Source organism: Electrophorus electricus, chromosome 14 (assembly GCF_013358815.1).
Source record: "Electrophorus electricus isolate fEleEle1 chromosome 14, fEleEle1.pri, whole genome shotgun sequence".
Classification (NCBI taxonomy): domain Eukaryota; kingdom Metazoa; phylum Chordata; class Actinopteri; order Gymnotiformes; family Gymnotidae; genus Electrophorus; species Electrophorus electricus.
In genome coordinates this window covers 21,279,249-21,288,920 of record NC_049548.1, presented here as the reverse complement: position 1 = coordinate 21,288,920, position 9,672 = coordinate 21,279,249, and the positions used below count along the sequence as shown (strand labels likewise).

Genomic DNA, 9,672 nt, shown 5'->3' with positions numbered 1-9,672 from the left:
GAATCAGGAATCAGTTCCAAATTGTCCAATCCATTTGGAATGATATGCCTCCGAGATGATCAGTTCTTTTTAGAAATGCGAGGACGTTTTTCTGACAGTTGAGCATTGCAAAAATCTTGAACGTCATGATGTCAAACCATGTCTGCGCTGCAGCAAACTTGCAACAAGGGGTGAGAGAGTGGAGGCCACCCAAATGCTGCTGCCAGGATTGAGGTTAAAATGGACAGGGGTCCCATCTGGGAGCAGCAGCCATAGAAACCCGTGTGGCACACGAGGTTGGACTTTCCTCTGGTTCCATGCATGATACTTACATCAGTTTATTCTCAACAGACACAGAGCAAGAGACACTGAGACAGAGTGATGAAGAGGAGGAAGACTATGCTCAGATCATTATTATGATCATGTGGCATGGATTATAATATGAAGCTTCAATAAAGTCATTAAACTAAACCTGATGATGGGTTATTAATTAATTACAAAAGATGTATTTGTCTAACTTACTGTGATGTTTTAGCAAAAACAAACATGCTAACTCGATGTACAGTGACTGATGGCTTTGTGAGCATTTAGAGAGGTTTTTGGACACTGTGGACATGTCTAGGACATCTAGTGGAAAACAGTGTGTAGCCACTTATGTCATTTCATGTATATACTCAAAAGTGTTGAATTTATTTATTTAGCCAAGTGAATCAGGAAATGTAGAGCATGATTGAAAATGAATCTCCAGCATCAAAAGACACATTATACACTCCAAAAATCAAAGGCATTTTTGTTTTTTGACATTTTCTTTTGTATTACATGAGCTCAAATGGAACCTAAATGATGGAAAAATAAGCCTGGATGGGAATGGATATCCTGCCCCAGTGTCTGCTTCAGTTTGAATCCTGAATGGTAATTGTGCTATGTGTACAATTTCAGATAACTAGTGTTACCCAAGTGAACAAGTACAAAGCGTTCAAAAATGAGCTTGGAGGGGCATAGCCAAATTATTAATTAATTACAAAAAGTTGCATTTGTCTTTATTTTACTGTTTGATTTTTGTTTAAAGCTATTTTGATGACTGAATCATTTTTGAAGGAACTTTGCCTTTGTGATGGTTTTTGCTGAGTATATACACTTTTTTGCCAGGTGATCAAAATTAACTATAAAATATTTTTATATATATAAGTTTCAGTGGAATGGAAGAATATCATTATTTAAGATCAATAATTAATGGTGGAATGTTTTAGAAAATATTAACAATTAAGAAATCCTCTAGGTGACACACAAGTCACACTTCCCCCATTTACTGTGCATATAGCCAGCGGTTATTTTTAACATCCAGTGAAGAGGATGAACACTAGAATACAAATCTTAATGGCGAGGTCAAATCCCAGCTCAGCATTGTGTTGATCGTGTGGGGTGAGGCCTGTCATAAATGCTTTTGACCTGTTTCAGTCTAATAGCTCTGAAGGGCACAGATCTGCATAATCCATCTCAGGTGGGGAGTCTGAAAATTACATGGTTCATAAACTTTTTTTTTAATATCATAAAGTTTGATCCCTCTAACTACTTTTTCTATTGTACACTCAGTATTAGCAGGTTTTATAATTTTAATATCCAGTGCTTTATCCTTATGTTTTTACTGTTTTATAACTTGACTGTGTACTTTTTTTTGTTCTATGATTATTGGTGGCCACCATCCTTTCGTCTACGGCAATGTTCTGGTGTGGCTGATAATGTGCTTGACAGGCAGTCAGGATCTGTTCCATAAGTGGCTTGAGGCGGAAGAGACAGTCATAGGCAGGTTGACCTCTAAGCTGATCATTGATGGCATCTGCTGCTGGGTCACTCATGTGCAGGTTTGCACTGATGGCCTCATACCGCTTCCCAGTCATAACTGAAGGAGGAAATGGGAGGCTGTGCAAATGATCCTTCCTCCACAGGTCCCGAATAGCTGAAGGCTTCATTAGTCCAAGATAAATTACAATGCTGATAAAGCGAAGCATTTCGTCAGCATTGATGTCAGTCCACTGCCTCTTCAAGCCCTTCTCTGTTCTCTTTGCTGCATACTTGTTGGTGTTATTGCACAGGGTCAGGAGCACTTCTTGACTGAAGAACAGCTGGAAGACTTCAGAAGGGCTGTAGTCCTTCTGAAAATCCAGCTGAACTCCTGGGGTCCTCCTGGGGCGAAACTGCAACGGAGGAGGCTGCTCATCTTCCTCCGACGCGTCATGCCATCTGTCCTCTAGTGTTGCAGGTGGTGGTATTGCTGGAGCTCTTCTGCTCCTTTTGGCACCTTTCGGTGTTGACAGTTTTTTCTTTGCTTGGGGTGGGCTTGTGCTCCTGCTGCCTCTGTGACGACGCAGTCCTGAGGTGTGAGGAGTGTCCACAGATTGGCAGGGGGTAGAAGCTGATGGCTCTGGGGGTGGGCCAGAAGAAGTGTGAAATCTCTCAGATGGGGGAGGGGAGGGGGAATTTTCTTCACTGCAAGAAAAAGACAGGATAACAGCCAAATGAGTAAAATATGAAGATGAAAATAAATACAAATTGCAAATTGTCATGGTAAATAAGAAAATTTATTACATTTACTACATACATTTACATCACTATAGTGCCTCAGAATGATGATCAGTGCTAATGCTAACCAGTGCTAATGCTAACCAATGCCTAGTGCAAAATATACATAAGCTCTATCTCAAACAACAATAATTTACCTTTACATTTAGGTCATTTAGCAGACACGCTCATCCAGAGCGAGTTACGACTTACACAATCAGTGCGATAAACAGTACAACAAGTACTAGAGTTTCAGTCAACATAGGAGCAAATTCAATGGACATTTAAATATTACGTAACCAACACTGAACTTTTACAATAAAGAATCACGCATGCTATATGAATTTTATACTTACGGTGCATCGAGCACGGCATCGATTCCAAACTCAAAAGCGTCTTGCTCAGCAGAATCCATGCTAGCAGCCATGGAACCGTCATCGCTCTCACCTTCCTCGTCGCTAAGCCTAAATAGCTCATCATGAACATCTAAAACTGTAAATCGCCTTTTCTTCTCCATTACTGTGATAAAAATAACATTTTTTTTCCAAAAGCGGAACGTGTTACAAAAACAAAGCGAATTAGCCAAAATGAAGTAACTTGCGTATGCGATGCGTTTGCAAAACGGAGGATGTTAGTGCGCAACAGGACCTTATATTGTGTTTACGCATGGCCCGCCCCACCTCTGTAGTGTAGTATTCAAGGCAAATGAGGTGTCGATGTTTTCTTTTGACGGAATACTATTTGCTGAAAGTGGTTTCAATCACTTTGGTTTCAACGGTCCATTACTATAAGCTCTTTTGATAGGCCAACCATGAACAGCAACACAATACGGAATCTTGCCAAAGGTAGAAAAACAAAGCAATCAAAGAGAACGTTTATTCGATGGACGAATAACAAACACGGATTCTAAGAAAGGAGGGTACAATGCTCTATTCAGGAACAGTTTTAGGATAGTAACGTGCAGTTTGATGTAACTAAAGGTTTGCGTATTTTGTGTTAGGTTACGAAGGAGCCGAACGTGTGTTTCTGCTCTAAGAAGTGAGCAAGCTAATAAAGAGCTGTATTAGCATTCTATATACTTTTTTAAACATGTCACGGTGTTTATTGGATGGTAATTGAATTTTCTATTACAAAATCTGAAGTTCTCTTATATCGGAAGAATGTTTTAAAAGGCAACTTAAAAGGGCAGGCACGTGTTTGTGTAAATTTAGCCGAAAAACACGGTGTATTCAGCATGGGATTTCTGGCGAACGGATGCATGTAGACGGCTGAAAATCGGTAAGCAGGTACTTGTATTAGTCCTAAGAAATGTTATGTTGATAAATGTACTGTACTTTAAGAATATTCGATTTTATCAAGTAATTTATTTGAGTATGCCCGTCTGGGGACGCCCGCGTGCCCGCTAGGGGGCGTGGTGCATCTGTCTATGCACCTCCAGGTCTAAGTTCATTTTTGAACGATTTGCACTTGTTCACTTTAACACTAGTTATCTGCAATTATACAAGCTTATTTTTCCATCGTTTAGATTCCATTTGAGCTCATCTAATACGAAACAAAAATGTAAAAAAACAAAAAAACAACAAAAAAAACACCTTTGATTCTTGGGGTTTATAATGTGTCTTTTGATGCTGGAGATTAATTTTCAGTCATGCTCTACATTTTCTGATTCACTTGGGTAAATAAATAAATTCAACACTTTTCCACTATTTTCCACTAGGTGTCCTAGACATCTCCACAGTGTCCAAAAACCTCTCCAAATGCACACAAAGTCACTATACACTGAGTTTGCATGTATATTTTTGCTAAAACATCACAGTAAGTTACTTTAGTAAGTTCCACAACAATTATAGCTTCATAGCATCATTGTTATTAGGGGAAAATACTGTAATACTGTAAATGCTGTAATACTGTAAAGAAATAATAATCTTTCTCATTTATACTTACATTTTGTAGAAGGATTACGATTTTTTCCAGCAGTGAATGGAAACACCCAGTGATTTGCAATGCAAACATTGTAGCTAGTCCATCCTAGAAGCACCCAGACAACTCCACATAAACTTGACGATCAAATCATTCTTACGGCTGCATGCGTTTTGCCAAACAGCGTCAAACGCATGCGCAACACTTTGTCTGCTTACAATGTGGAAGCTGGTTGACAGTAGTCTAAGTGTCCACTATTTGTTGAAACAGCTGCCAATCACGACGTTTGCCACTGAAAACGCTTGTGAAGTAATATTAAAGTTCCCCTCCCCTTCAAACCTCTGTGAGAATTGCTTTCACTCAATGACAATGGCGCTGCAATGGCCAATAGAAATCAATATATTGATGAAAGCCAGTGTGTGTCATGGTGTGATGTCACATGGAGTGATGTCAGTGTTGTGGTCATGTGCTTCAAACAGTGTCACTAAAGTCTCAGGCTTTTGTTGTTCTACCTCACTATGCATTTTTTGTTCTAGCTGCAAGCTAACGGTGCTTTAACCTACCTATGCTTTAGTTATCTTGAAATAAATGAGGTTCATCGCTAGAGGGTTCTGTTCATTTTTATGACCACAGTTTTCTTTTAATTATATATTTTATTATGGAAGAAGTTGTAACATTTACTGCGAGGTGCATGGCAGAGCGACACATACCTGCTGTGGGCTTGTTTGCTGACCCCTCAGTGAAATTAAATGTGGTTGCTGGAGTTCTTATAGTGTGGAAAATAAAAGGAAACGTCAGTGCCCGAGATATATTTGCAGTATATTTGACAAACTAAATTACATATATTTGAATTGGGATTTTCATCCCATTTGCAATATATTTGACACACTAAATGACATACTTGCATTGGGATTTTCATGCCATTTGCAGTATATTTGATACACTAGATGACATACTTGCATTGGCATTTTCATGCCATTTGCAGTATATTTGACACACTAGATGACATATTTGAATTTAGGTTTTCATCCCATTTGCTGTATATTTGATACACTAAATGACATATTTGAATTTAGGTTTTCATCCCATTTGCTGTATATTTGATACACTAAATGACATATTTGAATTGGTATTTTGACACACCACTGAAACATACTTGAAGTGGGATTTCCATCCCATTTGCAATATATTTGATACACCACTGAAACATACTTGAAGTGGGAGTGTCAGATCTCATCTTTGGAACAAGATATCAAGGAAAAAGGAGGGCCCCTGTATACATCTGGGTCTCTCCTAATCTGTGAGAAGATTGGAGAAAGTCAACATTTTCACCCAAAAAAAACTCCAAGGTGTATGTACCCCCTTGGGGTTTTTTGGTCCAAATGTTTGACTTTCTCCAATCTAATCCAAACTCACAACCTTAGTAAGAGTGACCCAGATTTAGATAATGGTGCTGTTAGTTTCAAAATATCTCCCACAAATTCAGAGATCTGATGATCCCATTTCAAGTATATTCCATTCAAGAATATATACGGGTTTTGGACAGTAGAATTTCACAACTCTTGAGACAGATATGAGTTCAGGTAGAGATGGGTTACAAGGAAAATTGGTATTAAAGCATCAAAATAATCTTTTACAATAATACTTTGGAAACTTTGGACACCATCCCACATGCAGTGTATTTGGGATCCCACGGGCAATATATTTGACATAATTCAAATATACTTTGAAGTGGGACTGTCAGAAAGTGGGACTGTCAGAAAGTAGAAGAGCACATGTTAAGGATTGGCCTATGCCCACCTTTTACCTAGACACTTCAAACTTGGAAGACTTCATCGCACTTAGGTCTAGTATCTAGCTTGAGTTTTGGACACCTACGTTGTGTTTAGGGCCCTGAAACGTTAGTTAGGCCTCTCCTATTCAAATGCATTGCCTTTAAGTGCATATGTTACGGGTTGGTGTACGTAGAGCTTTTAGCCTAGAGACTTCAAACCTGGAAGACTTCATCTCACTTAGGTCTAGTATCTAGCTAGCGTGTTTCGGACACCTACATTGTACGGCTTGTGTTTAGGGCCCTGAAATGTAAGTTAGGCCTCTCCTATTCATATGCATTGACTATGAGAGCTTATGTTACGAGTTGGCGTACGTAAACCTTTTAACCTAGAAACTTCAAACTTGGGACACTTCAAATCACTTAGTTCTAGTATCTAGCTAGCGAGTTGGTGGCTCCTATGTTGCACCGCTGGTGCTTAGAGCCCTAAAAAATACATATCAAGGGATAGGGTTATCGTTTCAGGATCAGGACCACGTAGGGTCATGAAATTTCATGGGTGGGATGTAGGAGGTCTCTTGGATGACATATTGGGGCAGTGGCCCCCTAAGTGATCAGAAACAACAAAAATCAACGGGTATCCAAAACAAGTATATGACATATGAATGGAAATGTGCTTGGAGTGGGGTGTTTACAAACAGTGTTTAGGACGGGGCACAGACTTTACCGCATCAAATGCTGACACAGCTGGGTGCCCCAAATAACATATCAGACAGTCGTGTTGCTATGCCCTTCCCCAGCCAAGAAAAAAAATCAACAAATTTATTCTTGAAAAATGTTTTCTTCCTGCTCCTGTGTGTCTGTGTCCTTTCAAATCTGCACACAATGCAGGGCGAAATCTTCTGGGTTGTTGTAATAGAAAACAACAAACTAGGGTGTTCTCCTTTCACACACTGTCTCATGGGTTGGCCCTGGCAAACATAATGAATTTTTATGTCAATCTGACCTTTCTAAAGGATGTCCAAAACAAGTATATGAGATATGAATGGAAATATACTTGGAGTGGAATGTTTACAAACAGTGTATTAGGGAGGGGCCCAGACTTTGTCGTGTCGACCGGTGGCTCATCTGGATGGCGAATAACATATCAGAAGCTCGAGTTGCCACAGCTTACGGAAAACTACTCCCTGTTTCATAAGCTCTAGGGGTCTGGCACTTTAATATGTTGTCTCTGAAGCCTCCCTTACCCCGCCAGTGAAATCATGTGACCCTACAAGTTAGGGAAAGTTACTTTCTGTTCCTTAACTTCTAGGTGTCAGGCACTTCCATTTTTGTCCTTGGGGGTGCCACTTTGCGAATGGATGCACTTTGGGGCCAATCCGGCCTTCCCTGACCTTTTCTGACCAGTGTCCATTTGGTGCCCATTCATATATACTCAGAGTGGGATCCATTAGACAGACAGACAGACATGGACAGGACAGCTGTAGTGGACCAATGAACGGACCATCCCACTCCAAGTATATATTACACCATCCAACATGCTTGATTTGGTGTTATAGCTTTCTCTGTGCTCAAACTGCTTTCAGGGTGTTCAATCTGTATGTGGAACTAGGGTCTAGGGTGGGGTGAGGGGCAAGAAAGCACAAGAGCGCTAGTGAGTCCCAAAACCTGTATGTTGACCGTGGTAAGCATGTCAGTAAAGGGCAGTAAAGGACAATCACTTAACCTAGCAGGTACTGGGATCCAAAATGAGCTAGCAAACCTATTGCGCATATATGTGTCCAGTGGCAGTATGTAAGAATGGGGCCCGATGCCAAAAAGTGTATGTCAGTACTAACTAGTGAAATAGCATATTGTCAGACATTTTCTCTAACTTGTCTTTCACTCCTGATTTGCACATAGATGTTTAAAAAATTGAGTCATATTTAAACATTGTTTCCTTGAATATTCTCTAATGTTTTGTCTTTGAATAATGAACAGTTTTTGAGGTCCTTCATCACCTGTGCAAGCAAAGTACTTCTGAATTAGTGGTAGGAGAAGCCAGTTTATATATGAAAAATTAGTTGTGTGCTTTATATTGTTTGTAAGAACTGTTTCTTTTTATTTAGAAATATGCAGACTAAGTGCTCAGGTGAAATTAGTGTGATAAAAATGTTCCCACCTATTAGTTCAAGTTCAACCTTCAAAAGGCTTTTATTGTCATTTCAGCTTTATACAAGTACACTGCAAAAATGAAACGATGTTCCTCTCGGACCATGGTGCAACATAAAACAAGTGCAACAGACAGCACTCTACACGAGTGCAAACAATACAATCCAGTACAATAATGTCATACAATAAATAATTACAGGACAGGACCAATATACAAAGAACAGACAGTGCATTTATTTTTACCAGTACATAGTATTGGGAATATGTAAAGTGGGTTGTGCATAGGAGTCAGTGACACACTATACTGAACATAGCAGTCACTGGTAGCAGCCAGAACAGTTCAGAGTACAGTGCTGATTTAGTACAGTACTCTAGCAGTAAGTAGGAATGATGTGCAAGAGTGCAAAAGGAGTGCATATATGTGTGTGAAGTTTGACTTCAGCAACTACTCCGATACAAAAACAATGTGTGTGTGTGTGTGTGTGTGTGTGTGTGTGTGTGTGTGTGTGTGTGTGTGCGCGCGCGTGTACATGACTGTGTATGAGAGAGAGATAGTATATACTAATGGTAAAAATGATTTAATGCTTGATTTTACTGATTGATTTGACAGCAGTCTATCTATCTATCTATCTATCTATCTATCTATCTATCTATCTATCTATCTATCTATATATAATATGATATGATGTGACATTATATGAAAATAAAATAAAACACAATGAGGGATCCTCAAAATAGTTTTATTGACTTTTTTTTTTTAATTTGAGAAATAGTGATTAAAGATCAAGTGATTAAAGTAAATAAAAGTTATCAGTCTTAAACGAATATGTACCAAATAGTATTTAATGTCCGCTCTGCTCCACTGCCGGTCATGTACTGATACTCAAACATGTGTATGGGTCTCAGTTGTGTCGCTGTCTGCCTCTCTCTCTTACTCACCCACCCACTCACTCACCCATCCCACTCCCCTCCCATTGGCTGATTCTCTAAAAAGTCACACCTCCTCCCGAGTCCCTCCCCCTAATTTACATGAAAACCAATTCTGACAAAAATTGATATATGCCCCAAAATTTCAAATTTTGCCACCTTTTTCTTTCTGCCCAACCAACCAGACCTGTGTATAAGAGGTTTCTCTAATTGAGAAATATTGTTGTGATTAAAGAAAATTAAAGTTTTCAGTCTCAGTTTTTCTCCACTTTCGCTGTGTGTTCAGTATCCTCTCTGACACACACTCTGCAGTCAGGGGTCATTGACACACACACTCTCTCTCTCACACCTCCTCACATCTTATC

General features: G+C 39.4%; 1 protein-coding gene across 1 annotated transcript; it reads right to left on the bottom strand.

Moving 5' to 3' along the window:
• Positions 1-775: 775 nt before the first annotated feature.
• Positions 776-3,167, bottom strand: LOC118242429. Its single transcript, XM_035533705.1, has 2 exons — positions 2,895-3,167; positions 776-2,466 (listed from the first exon to the last, which is right to left on the bottom strand). The coding sequence occupies exons 1-2, from the start codon at positions 3,053-3,055 to the stop codon at positions 1,614-1,616; spliced, it is 1,014 nt and encodes a 337-aa protein (XP_035389598.1). The 5' UTR covers positions 3,056-3,167; the 3' UTR covers positions 776-1,613.
• Between the last annotated feature and the right edge of the window lie 6,505 nt (positions 3,168-9,672).